Source organism: Struthio camelus, chromosome 2 (assembly GCF_040807025.1).
Source record: "Struthio camelus isolate bStrCam1 chromosome 2, bStrCam1.hap1, whole genome shotgun sequence".
In the NCBI taxonomy this organism is placed as follows: domain Eukaryota; kingdom Metazoa; phylum Chordata; class Aves; order Struthioniformes; family Struthionidae; genus Struthio; species Struthio camelus.
Genome location: NC_090943.1, coordinates 168,357,559 through 168,372,255, shown reverse-complemented (window position 1 = coordinate 168,372,255; position 14,697 = coordinate 168,357,559). Strand labels below are relative to the sequence as shown.

General features: G+C 41.3%; 1 protein-coding gene across 25 annotated transcripts in view; it reads left to right on the top strand.

The window, feature by feature from the left end:
- PTK2 (protein tyrosine kinase 2) overlaps nucleotides 1-14,697 on the top strand; it is a 212,586-nt gene that overhangs the window by 166,959 nt on the left and 30,930 nt on the right. For 13 of the 25 annotated variants that reach the window (XM_068933423.1, XM_068933418.1, XM_068933417.1 and 10 more), the window contains 7 exons: nucleotides 784-840; nucleotides 3,346-3,443; nucleotides 7,325-7,409; nucleotides 10,481-10,581; nucleotides 12,027-12,142; nucleotides 13,216-13,316; nucleotides 14,368-14,457. In XM_068933423.1, the coding sequence (XP_068789524.1) occupies nucleotides 784-840; nucleotides 3,346-3,443; nucleotides 7,325-7,409; nucleotides 10,481-10,581; nucleotides 12,027-12,142; nucleotides 13,216-13,316; nucleotides 14,368-14,457 (648 nt within the window). Of the gene's footprint in view, nucleotides 1-783; nucleotides 841-2,264; nucleotides 2,286-3,345; nucleotides 3,444-7,324; nucleotides 7,410-10,480; nucleotides 10,582-12,026; nucleotides 12,143-13,215; nucleotides 13,317-14,367; nucleotides 14,458-14,697 lie in introns of all 25 variants that reach the window. The other 12 variants (XR_011139351.1, XM_068933412.1, XM_068933415.1 and 9 more) reach the window with 1 other exon arrangement.

Genomic DNA, 14,697 nt, shown 5'->3' with positions numbered 1-14,697 from the left:
TTTTAGACTATTTTGAGAACTGATGATGTAAAAATAGCAAGTCTTAAAGGAAGAAGAAGAGTTGTTTTTCTTAAAACGTTGAGAACCAATGCTTTCCAAAAACTAACTGTGAGGTGTTGATTCTTGATAACAAAACTGGCTAGTTGTTGGAGTGAATTTCCCCTAAACAGGGAAAACTAAGATGAAGAGAGGAGAAGAGGGGGTAGGGCAAGAGCGGGACCTTGAGGCTCTCGATGCTCTAAGAGAAACTATGGAAAATTATTCACCTTGCCACACCGACCCTAGGGAGATGCTGCCCTGGAACATCTTTCCTGGCTGCTCTGCCTGTTAGACATAGCACAACTGGCACACCTTTATTCACGCTTCATTGAGAGTAAAGGAATTTAACCTGTTGACATTAGCTGTTTCTATCCGTGAGCAATGTTGTTTTCTCTTTTTTTGTGGCGGGAATTTGCTGTTAAAAGATTTTCTTTTTAAGTCAGCGGTTGAGGTGGGTTGGTTTCAGTTACAGAACTTGCTGTTTTTTAGCATTCAAACGGATTCTCCTTTTATGCCTGGTTAAATGCATCTGCGTGACATAGTAGAATGGGCACTGAAGTCATCATCGCTTTCATAAATACTTCATGCATGAGCAAGTTTAAGTCATGCTATTGTAAATGCCTCCCAGCAGTGGTGAACTTGGGGGTTGTGGTATATCAGTACTGATAAATTGGAGACAGTGATAAAAAGATTAGATTTGGTTTCACCTGCTTTTCCCGAAACTCTTTAATTCCTCCCTTACAGAAACAGATGACTATGCGGAGATTATAGATGAAGAAGATACTTATACAATGCCATCAAGTAAGTATGCCAGTTAAGTAAGTATGGTAGCTAACTTGAGAACTTTTGTCTGGTAGCTTCTTAGGTTTCGCAGGGACTGAATCTTGCATTTCAGCCTTAAGTAATATGCATTCAAAGAAAATATTTGTTGTGAAAGATGTTCTGAAAACGCATGCATTCAATGTCTTTCAAGTTCAGCTTTTGAAGCAAAGACAACCAAATTCTGCAACGAGATTTGCTGTTGTCAAAGACTTCAGAGTAAAATCCCTTTTTTATCTCAAAATGCAGGATTTTTAATTATGATGATGAAAACATGCTTAGAAAAAAAGAGTAGATATGATTTCTTTGATAGGGGCAAGTAATTTGGGAAGTCTCTAGCTTCTACATGTTGCTCTGTAGCTGTATCTCAGCCCTGCTCTGTGATAGACTTGCAGCTCTAAGTCCTTAGCAGAAGAAAGTCATCTGTACCACATGTCATCTTGTAAAGATGAAAGGCTCTAGGCACATAAAAATGCAAAATTTTCCTAAGTCTTCATCTTTGAAGTCAAATAAAGATAATGCACTAGCCAATACGAGGATTTTGTCTTCAGGCATGTTGGAATTAAGAGTATAATCCTAAACTGGAAGGTTAGGGTTAATTAGGTTAAAAAGCAAATCTAGTGTTGTGATGTTAAAAGTTTGTGTCTGCCCAGTACGGTTGGGTTCTGGCAGTCTAGGGTTTCTCTAGAAATAGATAATCGGTACACAGAGCTGCAGAAATGTCACGTTTGGCTGTGGTGAGAGGGCGGCAGGATGGTCATAAACTGATACCGTGATCAGCTGCAGAATGATGAATGTACCTGAGGATTTGCAGAGTCTCCCTTACAGGGGAGGAACGTTTCAGAATCATTTCAGCCTTTACAATATAGTGTGCCGTTTTGGAAAACACTTGAAAAGCAAGAATATATATGTTTTCCCAAAATAAACATGTATTTTGAATGTTGTGTGCAGTAAACCACTACATGACTCCACTAAAATAATTGCAGGATCAAATACTGTGATAGGTTATGTGCTTCCTTATTTGTTAATGTATTCACTCTGTATGTAGTTTTTGTAATCTTTACACTGAAGTTCTCGTGTAAGTAATTACTTGTGAGCTCAGCCCCGGATGATGCTGAACACTTAAGTACGCCTTCAACTCAAAGCCCGCCAGATGGACTGTTGAAGTGAAGTTCATTAAGGGCTTGGCGGGATTGAAGTGGATTCAAGTGTTGAGCTCTCAAAGGACTGAGCCAGTAAAGATCCCAAGAACAGGCCCGCGACTTCTGTTAATGTAAACTTGAAATTGCTTCCATGTGTTCTTTCTTCGGGTTTTTTAAATGTTAACAAATATTTGTCCTTGTGTTGTTAATTTGAAGAAGCTATCTCTAAGTAAGCATTTGATTTTTCTCTTAATTGCACTGCAGAAAGCTATGGAATAGATGAAGGTAACAGGAGACCCTTTACCCATCTCTGTGTGCTTGCAGTTTGGAATGATGTGGAATTTTTCGGTTTACTATTCACTTTCATTTAATAAGCATTATTTCTTTATAGTTAAACCAGCTAGCTTGGGGATTTTAAAGAGGAAAATGCAGTATCTAAAGCAAGAGATGAAAAAGGCATTTGTTGCTTGGGTTATCCAGCTAGAAGACATGAATTTTGTAGTGTTAATGAAGCCATAAAATAATTGGGCATGAAGTCTAAGCTGGCTGATGATGATTTTTTTTCTCTGAATAATATAAGAAGAGGTGAAAACATGCTGTAGATGTTTTTCTGCTATTCCTGAAATATTTTTCCATGTCAGCTAGAAATTGCAAACAAAGTAATTCAATTGCAACTGATTAAATGTTTTTCTGAAGTACTGAGCCGTTTTTATCAGTAATATCCCCACTCTATTAAACCACAAAGTTAATAAAATTGCCTCAGTCACATAACGTTATATCAATTTCATTTCAATGATACGCTGATGGAAGTGTCACGCACTCAAAATTTTGCTCTTTCATTTCATCTTTATTTGCCATGGTGTTGTTTCCGTATTTTTTTCTTGCAGTTACCTCTTTAAAAATTCTCCTGGCTCATTTGATGGTTCAGAGATCTAAAATACCACATAGTGGAGTTCTCTTAAACGTATAAAAAAGCACCTGTGCTCAGGCTGTATTTCATACATTCCGCATTGCCCTACGCTATTTGGGTTCTTTGCCTTTTATTACCTGTAATTAAGAAGGATTGAATTATATCCATTGCATTGAAATTAGTAATGCATAGCAGTCAATTTAGGAAATTGCATTTCAAAATTCCTTTTTCATTGCTTTGATTCGAACATTTAGTTAAGAGGATTCCACTGTGTGTATACAGCATTTGCTGTATAGGTTGATGTGCAGCAGATGTTAATCTTAGTTATTCATATGTGAGACATTTGAGTGACTGACTTTGAGTTTGGTATCTTGTGGATTATTTCTTTGCCCTTGGTTAGAAATCTGATATTTTAAGCGCATTATATTCTTGCAGCCAGGGATTATGAAATTCAAAGGGAGAGAATTGAACTGGGGCGCTGCATTGGTGAAGGACAGTTTGGAGATGTACACCAGGGAGTTTACATGAGTCCAGTAAGTATCACTTCTGAAATAATAAAGCTAATGTCTAACTAAAAAAATATTGTATGCCTTGGATTGAGTCCACTAGAAGAAGTAAACGTTGACTGTGCGTTATATATAAGAAAAATCAGCAGGTACGGCAAGTTCTCCGTGTTTCAATTGATGCAGAAAACTTACTTGTTGCTCTATATCCCTGTCAGACAATAAAAGAAAATAGCCGAGTGAATTATTCAGGCCCCTACCAAAGCCTCTGGCTGAGTCAGAATTAGAAGTCGTTGCTTTTAACCCCAACCGTACGCTTGCTCGCTCTTTAGTTTGAGCGTGTCCGAGCACGGCAAGCCCGTGTGCCTTTGGCCACGCTCCACTGTTGGGCGTCCGGCGCTTCAGGACCTCGCCAGGAGTTTGGCACCGCATTTATGGGTGGTAAAGCCAAGTTAGCTTTAGGTTTGACGTTCAGTGGAGAAGCTGCCATTTGTGTCAGGCTAAGCTGATCCGCGCTGAAGTAGGAGAACTTACCCAGCCGATCTGCTGCAAGGGCTGTAACCTACAGCAGAGCGACAACATTGCAACCAGTGTGGCTCTTTCTACAGTGAGTATCTAACGGTATCTCTTGCTAAGAAGCTAATACCTTAATAAACTACTGTTTTGGCCTGAAAGAAAAGATGCGGAATAGTTGGTTGCTGATCCAACGCAAGAGTCACGCCAGTGAAAGCAGAGAGGTCGGCAGGACTAACGTGCTTTAGCTCGGTGCTTATGTGTTTTTCCAGAATGCAATCACAAAGATTAAAGTTGCAGTCTAAATGGAGGAAGGATTGACTTTGCGGAAATACGCAAGAGAAAGTTGTAAAATTATTTCACTCCCACAGAAAATTTCAGGGTTATAGTGACGAAGGAACTGATTCCACACACGTAAAGCGAGCGCATCCGTTTCTTGTTTGAAAGGATTGAGGGGGCGGCGTGTTGACAGCTAAGCTAATAGTGCCTGTATGCAACGGTCTGGCTCTAACTTGGGAAAAACACCATTGACTTCTGGAAGCGTTGTCCAGTAAAACCCGATTAGATTCCTGGATATGGTTGGGTCCTGTACAGGGAAAAACGTTAACTATCTCATACAGGTTTGAAATCTGTTGTGATGTCTTCATTTAGAAACATACGTAGCCTTCAGGGGTATCCTTATTTTTCATTTAAGCCTGTCCGAGTTAACTGAAGAGTAACGCTTCGCTGAATTTGGGGCAGAGCGGATAAATCTAGTGCTCTATAAAACCAACTGAAGTCCCCTTTTTTTAAAGGAACACCATTTTGAAAATGCTTTCCATCTCAGTCTTTTCTTTTTCTTTAATCGGAAAATACCCTTTGTTCAGTCATCCTGTGCATCGTAGGAGTTTTTTAAGTGGTAACCTGCCGACTTTATTAATAATGTTTTTGCTGCATCAGACACTTGAATATGAAAGGGAAATTAATAAGGGTTTACCATTAAATTTAGATGCGATAGTCTGATGGTAACCTAAACCTTTGGCAGAAATGTTACAGTAGACTCAAGACGCAGTACAGTAACACAACGGCAGTTCCATCTTTGTATATATTCAGCTCACTTGTGGTAATATGGGGCGAGATTTCTGGCATCTAGTTCTGCCAGCTCAAATTCAACCTAAATACCCATCTCGTGATCCCATCAGTTGCATTTGCAGGGCTTTTTATTGTGCTGAATGCCACTTGCTACTAAATACTCCTGAAATACCTGGTAATCACCATCAGCCTGGGCTTGTGGGATGCTGACTGGAACATGTATAGGACCATATATGCTGGAACATATAGGACCAATAGTATTGCTCAACCATCCAGATCCGACTGTCTTTTAAAGGCTGAACTGCTGTGAAATTGATCCAGAAATGCCATTTTCAATAGTGTTTGCTGCTCACTAGACAAACTGTTACCAGTTGGGTGTCATGCCCGGCCTCCATATTCTCATTCTGTTGCCTCCGTATCCAAAAAAAAATACAAAAAATGAGCAAAATCTTGATACAAGGCTGCTTCCTAAATCTACTGTGCAAAATGTTTGGAGTCTTTGCTGCTGGCAGACACTAGAACTGTTCCTTTTGGTGCTGCTGTTGGTTATAAGATGTTCCAAAAATCCTCAGGAGAGGGCTTGGTCTGTTTGACCCCCAGAGGTCTCTTCCAACCTTAGTTAGCCTGATTTCAGAAGGGAATGAAATCATCTTGATTTACCAAAAGCTTCTCAGTCAGACTGTGGGCATCTTTGTCTATGAGAGAAATTTTGCAATCAATATTTACTTGCAAAATCAGCTCGGAGGGAAATGCTGTGAAAGACCTAGAAAATAGGCACTTAAGCCTCTGAAACGTAATATTACATTCAGAATCATTCTGATAATGTCTGTCTGTAAAAAGAGATACAAAATAGGGCCCGGATGAACATATTGGTGAATCCTGAGTTCTCCCTGGCCTTAAAGGAATAGGAGAGGGCCCGAGTCTGCCCAGTTACCCTCCGAGTAGCCTTTGGGGTGAAAGATGATTTATAATCTTCCCGTTAAACAACGCGCAGTCCTTAGCCTTTCCAATTTTAAAGCAGTCGTATTAGTCGTTGCTTAGGCCTGTACCTTGGTGGATATGAGAACAGTTCGCCTGCCTCGGAGCCGTTAGGAGCTCAGAGGAGCGGCGTGTTTTTAGCGCCGTGCTACTTCGGCTGGGCTGGAGGAAGCCACGCGTTGGATGTGGCAGCTTTTGGAGGGCCTCTGCCGAGCGGTCGCACCGAGAGCCCTGCGGCACCAGCAGGACGTGAGCTGTCCCCTTGGCCACGCACGGTGCCCTTCGCCTCCTCTAGGTTTAAACCCACCTGCTTAAAAACTAGCGTTCACCAAGTGAGTTGGAGGGAGGGCTGTCTCGGGTGCTAAGGAAGGACGAGCACCTCGGGCTGCTTTCCCGAAGAGAAACGCTTGCAACTTCTTGGCGCGGTCCGTGACTTGTGAGAAGAGCGTTTGTAAAACGTCCTGTAGAAAGAGAAGGTTAGAGATGGCATCCGAGCCAGGAGGCCTCCTTTGGGCTCTGTCAACGCTTCTCGTTTTTCTGCATTCGGAAGAAAAGAAATCGGATGCTGCAGTCTGCTTCCCATTGTGAACACCTGCGCTCTGTTAAACTCAAGTTTTAAGAAAAGAAATCGGATGCTGCAGTCTGCTTCCCATTGTGAACACCTGCGCTCTGTTAAACTCAGTTTTAAGAAAAGAAATCGGATGCTGCAGTCTGCTTCCCATTGTGAACACCTGCGCTCTGTTAAACTCAGTTTTAAGCCCTTGATATAACTAACATTGCATGTAATAGGTAAAGCCCTTGCTTTACATTCTTTTATAGTTTAAATTCAGTTGAAAAGTTTAATTACTGTGGATCCTGCTAGCCATCTACTTAGCACGAGGAATTTGAGTCAGTCGAAGTCATAGCCAGTCTCTGCATGGCAAAAGCCTCAAAAAAGCCCTTATTTGGCTTTCCAAGCTGCTTACTTGCATCAGGCAAGCACGTTTTTCAGGCAGAAGTCTACTTGTTTCCTCTGCTTTTGCTAAATATTGTTGCGGTTTACCATCTTCAGTCACACTAGAAAATTGATGGTACTGTTCACTTAAACATCACTTTTCCATAATTGTATATGAATGACGGTACTTAAAGTAAATTCAATTTTTCTTAGGGTCATTAGCTGCAGATGTTGAACACTGTCTTGATTATAATATTTTGTTAAGTTTTAGCATATTGCTGCTTTCACGGCTGATTTCTCAACTAAAGACATTTTAGTTTTTAGTCATTTTCTTTTAAGCAGTTTTGCTGGAGTTTTAAAGGAGTGAGTTTGTGATGGGCTGTGTTTCAGTTATTTCTAAATTTTTGTCTTTCAGGAAAATCCAGCTATGGCTGTTGCAATCAAAACATGTAAAAACTGCACCTCAGACAGCGTTAGGGAAAAGTTCTTGCAAGAAGCCTGTGAGTATTAAAATGTTTCTTTGGGGCCAGCTTCTGTGAGTGGTCCTTGCAAAGACTTTGCAGCCACCTGTGCTGCAAACTACAGATACTAATTTAATATGTAAAAGCAGTTTGAGATATATGAAAACAAGAAATTATAGAAATACGTAACTATTTATGTTCTTATATAAAATGTATATTTAGGAAATTTTATATGTGCATATATAGCATGAGCTTATATGCATATACGTATAGCATGAACTTTGTCCTCTCCTGCAATATGTGCCAGGCAGACTGCTTTATATCCTGGCATTGCCCATGTATATGGTTATACATAGATTATTTGATTTTTTTCACAATTAAGCAGTGATGTCCAACTCCTTTAAGGCTTCCTAACCAGTTTTGGCCTGTTAGAGATCAGATTCTCTATTTCCTTCTCTTTCTCTAATGAATTAAAGGACACGTAGCACTTGTTGGAGTGTTTTGCGCCCCCTTCATAAAGTCGGGTTGTCATCTCGGTTAACAACGTTGGCTAAAACGTTAGGCCTAAAAGAGGTCTGTTTTGAAGATTCAGGATTTAAAATTCTCACCGTATGAATTTCCTAAATCATTGCCCACAAGTAGTACAGTTCCCCAAACAGGGCTCTTCGTACACGGAGAAAGGCTTTCCGGATTTCTGAGCCCCTTATGAGCTCTGCGGGTGGTCAGAAATCTCGGAGAGATGGCCGCTAGGGCAAAACTGCTAAAGGACGTTACGGTTGCTGATTTCTTTAGCATTTGTAAGCAAAGTAACGTATGAGACACGGACCGTAATTTTTGCCTGTTATCCTCTGCTCCTGTATAGCTGGAAACCTTGTAGAGCTGTTGCATTACACCGCTCAGGGCGTTGGTTCGGGCCCGGGTAACAGGATGCTCCTGTTCCTTTGTTCAAGGCTTTTTTTCCAACTATCTATAAAGAAAATCTGTGTTCGTAGCTAATGCCTTTTCTTTTTTAAATGTTAGGGTTTTTTTAATTTATTATCGTTTTCCTTAATTACGTTCCTAGTTGTTGGAGAAGGAAATGCCATTGCTCATGGCAGTAGCTTAGCAGTCAGAGATACGCCGCTGTTTCTTAACAATCTAGACAATAATTGCTCATTTACAAGGGCTCCTTATTGTACTTGGAGCTTGACAGATCAGGAAATGCCAGCGTAGCAGACAGGTAACTTTTTCATTTGGGTTTAATCAGCTTGCCATTTTTTCTTCTTCCTTTTTGTAGCCTAATTGCCCTCCCGTTACCTGTCTTTTGTTTGTGTTCAGAGGGAAAGCTCCCTGAGAGCCTCTTGGTTTCTTATACCGCTCTCCAAAAAAAACCCCAAGTTTTGATAGTTTGGGGGTTTTAGTTGCTTGTGCGTAGTGCTGTTTTCCATGCTAAAAGGATTTAGTATTGATCCGTACAAGAAGAAACACATGAAAGGAAATGTTTCTTAGAGCAACGCCTCTCCCTGCCTTCCTGTCCTGTTTTGTGTAGCAGTGTGTTGCCATCGACGCAGTTGTATGTGCTGCAGTATCAACGGCCAGGTTTGGGGAGGTTATTCTTGATCTCCCACTGGATATGGGAAACTGCTCCTTTCTCCAATAGTTCCTTCTTTCCAGAAGCTTAATCTTCCTCCTGCCTCTAGATGCTGGAGAGCGCAGCAATATAATAACCTTACCTTTCTGAATTTGTGAGCTTGACAGGTAAAATGAGTTAATTTCTTTTCCTTAAAGATTCCTTAGGCAATTAAAACCGTGTTCCTGCTTCATTTTTACACCAGTGAAGCGGTGTTTTCATGTTACAAAACACATTCAAAATTGCTTTGAGTTTGGTTAGCGTAAGAGAACGCTAAAACTAAATGGCTGGTGTTTCTCTTGGAATACATACTTTATTTACAAAGATTTTAATAATGAAATTGGGTCCAGAGGTTCTGGTACAGTACTGCATCTTTTTGCAGGATGCCAGAAAGAGCTTTTTTGTATTATTCCTAATACACTAATATTTTAAAGGGTATATGCTTATGTGGGCCCACATAAGTTTTCTCGCAGGATAATGCATTATTGAACTGTTACGAGATTAGGTCTTACAAATAAAACTGTCGAAGGGATTTCTCTTGGGGTTTGTGGTGTTACGAAATGTGTCGACTATATGGTTGCTGCGTGCCACTGTACCGAAGTATAATTCTGAGCTCGTCAGACTAGGAAATCCCAAAACACCCGCTGCTTTTGCTAGATTAATTTGTGATTAATTAAAAACCAAAAGATGAGGGGTTTGTTCTTGTCCAATGTTGTTGAACGGGAGCAGACTCTTCAGCTGGGGAAATGCAGTGTATTTCTGTTGACGTTGTAAACTGTAAATGTAAAAGAGATACCACCTTGAGATTAAATTAAGGATATTTGTCATGCGTATGTCAGGAGATAAAAACTTAATCAGAAGACTGATATTTTGCTTAACCTACCGAATACACCTCCCCACAGCATTAATAAACGTTTGTCCATCTTCCTGCATCAAATATATTGCGAGTGCACTGCTGAGCCTGAAAAGTTAATTAAGCCTGTAGAAAATAAAATCAGATGTGAGCATAATCATTAAATGAGATGCTGTGTTTATGCCGTAAGCTGACACGCGATTTTTTTCAGATACTGAATGATACTTGCTTTTTATTCCCTCCTCCTCTTCCAAGAGGAAGAGCGCAAGTGAATACGTCAGAAACCGGGTTGATAGGTCAGGACGTCAACTCATATCGTGCTCCGGCAAGGCAGAAGAGCCCGACTTGCACCTTTGACAGCGGGTGGAGGGCAGACAGAGCCGCTCGAGCAAGCGGGATCTCGGGCTGCCTGCAGGCAGGACGCAGAATCTCAAACGAGCAGACGTCACGGCTTGCAAGCACTTGTCTGAAGTCCCGCAGAACTGTTACTGTGTCTCCTGGCTACTGGTGGCGCAGTTACAGACTACAAGCTTCTCGACTAAGTTGTTTCATTGCAAAAAGAAAAAAAAAAAATGGATAGGCATCGCATTAGCAGTTAGGTTTTATGTAACGTGCTACTTTGATTTTAATTTTTTTCCCCCCTTTCAGTAACAATGCGTCAGTTTGATCATCCTCACATCGTGAAGCTCATTGGAGTTATTACAGAAAACCCAGTCTGGATAATCATGGAGCTCTGTACGCTTGGAGAGGTACGGCAAATTCTCATCCCTCCTTGGTCCCCACCCTTTTAACTCCAGCTCGCGTAAGAGACTGAAAAAGCGTTTATCTCAATTCTAACGCAAAGGGGTCCGCAGGTTCCCTTGGAGGTGGACTCCTCAAATGTGGTACCGTTAGTGTGCGCGGGATTGTGGATTCGGGGGCGGCAGAATTTGGCCTAACCCCTCCGTTAAGGGAACTGCAGCAGCTCGCGCCAGAGTGATTTAGTCATGATTTTCAGAGGACTTCAGTTGCTGTCCCAAAGTGAGATTGGGACCCTTGGCAAGTAAAATGATGGTTCTGAGACAGGTTTTAAACAGCATTTGCAAACACGCCTTCTTCAGGTGAAATTATATAGTATGTCTTTTATTCCTAAAAGATGGCTGTAGCAGCTTGTTTTGTGTGTAGCAGTCGGAGAAACCGTGAGCAGGTTTGCTGTTCATGGGCAAAGAGAGCTCCTAACGTTTTGCTGACGGTAGTTAAAACTACAGTTTTTCACCTTTGGGAAAGTAGCTTCCTGAGCGATGCTTCTTCTCCCCTGGAAACGCTGAAGTTACTATGTTTCTTTCTCTGTCTCTGCAGCAGGGATCCTAGAAAAGATGATTTTCCTCATTATTATATCTTTTGGATGAATGACTTAAACGTACCTGGATCTCAGCTTTTATAATTGACTATTTTTCTTTTAGCCACGTGCCTCTGAAAATTTGAGAAGAAGTAATGTTTCGTATCGCATGATAGGACATTCATTGTATTTATCAAACTGCAATACTGTTGTCCAAGTTTTAAAAAAGAAAAGAAAGAAAAAGGGGCAGAAAAGCTATACTGGAGAGGTCATCTCCTCGCAGGAATTTACAGATGTCTTTTCCAGCCCCCTGATTGTTTTCAAAGCCTTGTATTAGTTTTGAAAGGAGAATCCATTAGGTCTTAGTTGCCTTATACCAGAAGTCTAGTTTATACAAATTCTGCGTTGATACTAGCTACTCTTGAGCTAAATCTGGGTATTTTAGCAAAAGTAAATGTAGATTAAAATTAATGCTGCCAAAACAATACTGATCTAACCAGTATTCATATTGGCCTTATACTGCTACTTCCTGAAGTTACGTGGGCCAAAAATGAGCAGTTTTCAAGGCAAGACTGCATGAAAAGACCAGGAGTGCTTGACTCTGGACCGGCAGCAGCGTGTGTATTTTGTCTTCAAAAAGAGCCCGAGAGCAATGCAAAAGTTTCGTCTTGGTTTGGCTGGCAGTTTTCACACACACAAAAATCTGTCTGGTTTTAACCCAGCGTCGTGTTTCTACGTGAGAACTGATTTTCTTTTCTCATCCACTCTAAAGGGAGGGCATGTCAATTGGTACCTGGGCAAACTTTACAATTGAAGGTATGCTTTGTTCAAATATTTTATCGTGACTTCTTCCCTTTCTTCTTCTTTTGCAAAAAGCTGAGATCGTTTTTGCAAGTAAGAAAATACAGCTTGGATCTGGCCTCTCTGATACTCTACGCTTACCAGCTTAGTACAGCGCTTGCCTACTTAGAGAGCAAGAGATTTGTACATAGGTAAGGTTTTATGTATACATGTCTATGCGTATATATGTATTTTTATATGTTAACTACTTAATATTTTAGGGTGGAAGCAGCGTCCTGGATGGTTGGCAGTAGGTGCGCTTGCTGGAGTGAAGACAAACATTTACAGTGCCTAGGTGCATGCTTTGAAGCTTGCCTGCTCTTCTCCTTTCCTTGCCCTCTCCTGATGAGCGTGTAGCAGCGATACTTCGGCGCGCCTAAAGTCCACCTATCTGCTTTATGTCGGGCTCCGTATTAGACTCTCACTGTTTTTGGAGACTCTGCAACCAAAATGACTCCCTTCCCAAGAGTGACCCCTGCTGGCCCGCTGCTAGACTGCCTTCGGGATGTTGCCTGGCTTTAGTCAGCTGAGCTGTGGCCTTGCAGTTGCAAGGTTTTTTCCAAGCTGCAGGTCGGCTGTGATTTGCCAAATACAAAAAAAAAAGCAAAACGAAGGGCAGCTGGCTTCTTAAGTAAAGAACGAGGAAAACGAAATATTTATACAACAAACTACCTAAAGTTCCCTTTTGGTGTGTGTTTTAGTTGTTATTCCCTTGAGTTTGAACATCAGCTTTCAAGGGAGAAGAGAGAGGTTTTAGCCTCTTTTACTGCACGCAGTTAACCTGTACCCAGCCCAGACACAAGCATTTTATGTGTGTTTAAATACTTAAAGTGTGTTTCAAGTCCTGTGTGTCCATACGTATCCCTGTAGGACTATCCCTAGGACTAAGTGCCTAAATTTGTTACCCTGTGATTTTTAAATAGGTGAAAAATAAAACTTTTTTCTCCGATGTTGACGTTGACAGTTACATTTTTGGATGATAGTTATAAGGATCAAATATACTACAGTATTTCTGCAAGCTTTTCATTATCAGTGGAAAAATATTATGTAGTCTTCTTATTCTCTACATGCAGAGTTAAACCGTGATTAGAAAATAATTTGGCCCTTTCCCAGGAGCCTGATGCTTTTGGGATTTCATAAATATTCCTTTCTTGATGCTGCTATTTTACCGCTGTCAGTTTTTTTTTTTTAAATGACTGGAAATAGTGTCTCCTCTATTTGGCAGGGATATTGCTGCTAGAAACGTGCTGGTGTCTGCCACTGACTGTGTGAAATTAGGAGATTTTGGGTTGTCGCGATATATGGAAGACAGTACTTACTATAAAGGTAAGTTAACACGCTTGCTTTTCACAGTACCAAGTTTGTTGTCAAAAGGCATTAGCCAGATTTTCTTGGCCTAGCTGTAGTAGTTGTATAAAAAGGCCAACTATCCAGTAATTAATAGATAGTGGTAAATTCCTTCATGTACATTGCACAAAGGAGAATCACAGGGTGCGTTTTCGATGGCAGAACGGAGGAAATTCATTCGTCGGTAAAACTGTGTCTTTTTAAGAGAAGTTTATACTGCTTGCTTCGCAATTTTTAGATTATTCACCTGTGAGGCTCGTTTGAGAAAATGTTCATGTTCATGGCAAAATCTAACTAGCCTTCAGTGAGTTCAGGGTCGCCTGCAGGTCTTTGTACTGAGTTTGCCCTGTCATCATGTGCTGCATACTCCAGATAGCAATGGGCTGGGGAGATTCAGTAGAAGAAAATCTTTGAAACCTACTTTTTTCCATTTTGTGTGGAAAACCGAAGTTAACTGGCTCCAGCAGCTGGGAGATGCCCTGCAGTGCCTGATAGGTGGGAAGCAGAGCGGGAGAACAGAGATGGCATTGTAGGGTACCAAACAATGACATTTTACATCGGGTGCATGTTATGAAAGCATGTTTTCATACGTTTAATCTTCACTATATTTCCAAATTTGCCTCCTGTATTTGGAAGCATGCCTTATGTGGACCCCTGCTCCCCAGAAGGTTTCCTTATGTCCCTTGGGTCTCACAATAACACTGTGAGATTTTGTGCGACAGTGTCCGATTTGGTATCGGGATGTTCTTAACCTGCGAGAGCTGTATCTTGAAATCAGGAGAATTAACTTGGAACCGGAACGAGCCCCTGCTCAGTCGGTCCGTGTATTTGAGCGACGCGCCGCTCTTCTCGGCGCCGTCAAGGGGAGCTGCCGGCGGAGCTGGTCCGGCCGTGCAGAAGTCTCTTGTGCAAAACGCGATGGTTGCAGTGCTGCACTGGAGAGAGGTTTTGCCTGCCTCACGGCACCAAAAATCTGTGTTTGAGCTCCGTAGCAGAAATAATGGCCTGTCTTCTCCTACCTTCCCTGCAGCTTCCAAGGGAAAGTTACCTATCAAATGGATGGCTCCGGAGTCAATCAACTTCCGACGGTTTACCTCCGCTAGCGATGTGTGGATGTTTGGTAAGGGAATACCGATTGTTTGGGTTTTTAAGTGTCCTGTTGGAGAAGTTGGGTTTCATTGTAATTAATGGAAGATGAATAATTTCCAGGTAATTGGCTGCATTTTTTATTGTGCGTTCTGAACATCCAGTTTCTTCCTGGACGTTTTCCATCTCTTTTTTTTTTTTCCTTCCTTTTTTGCCCTACTCAGTAAGTCTAAAATTTCATGTGCCTTTTCATGTGTACTAAGAAGTGGACGGA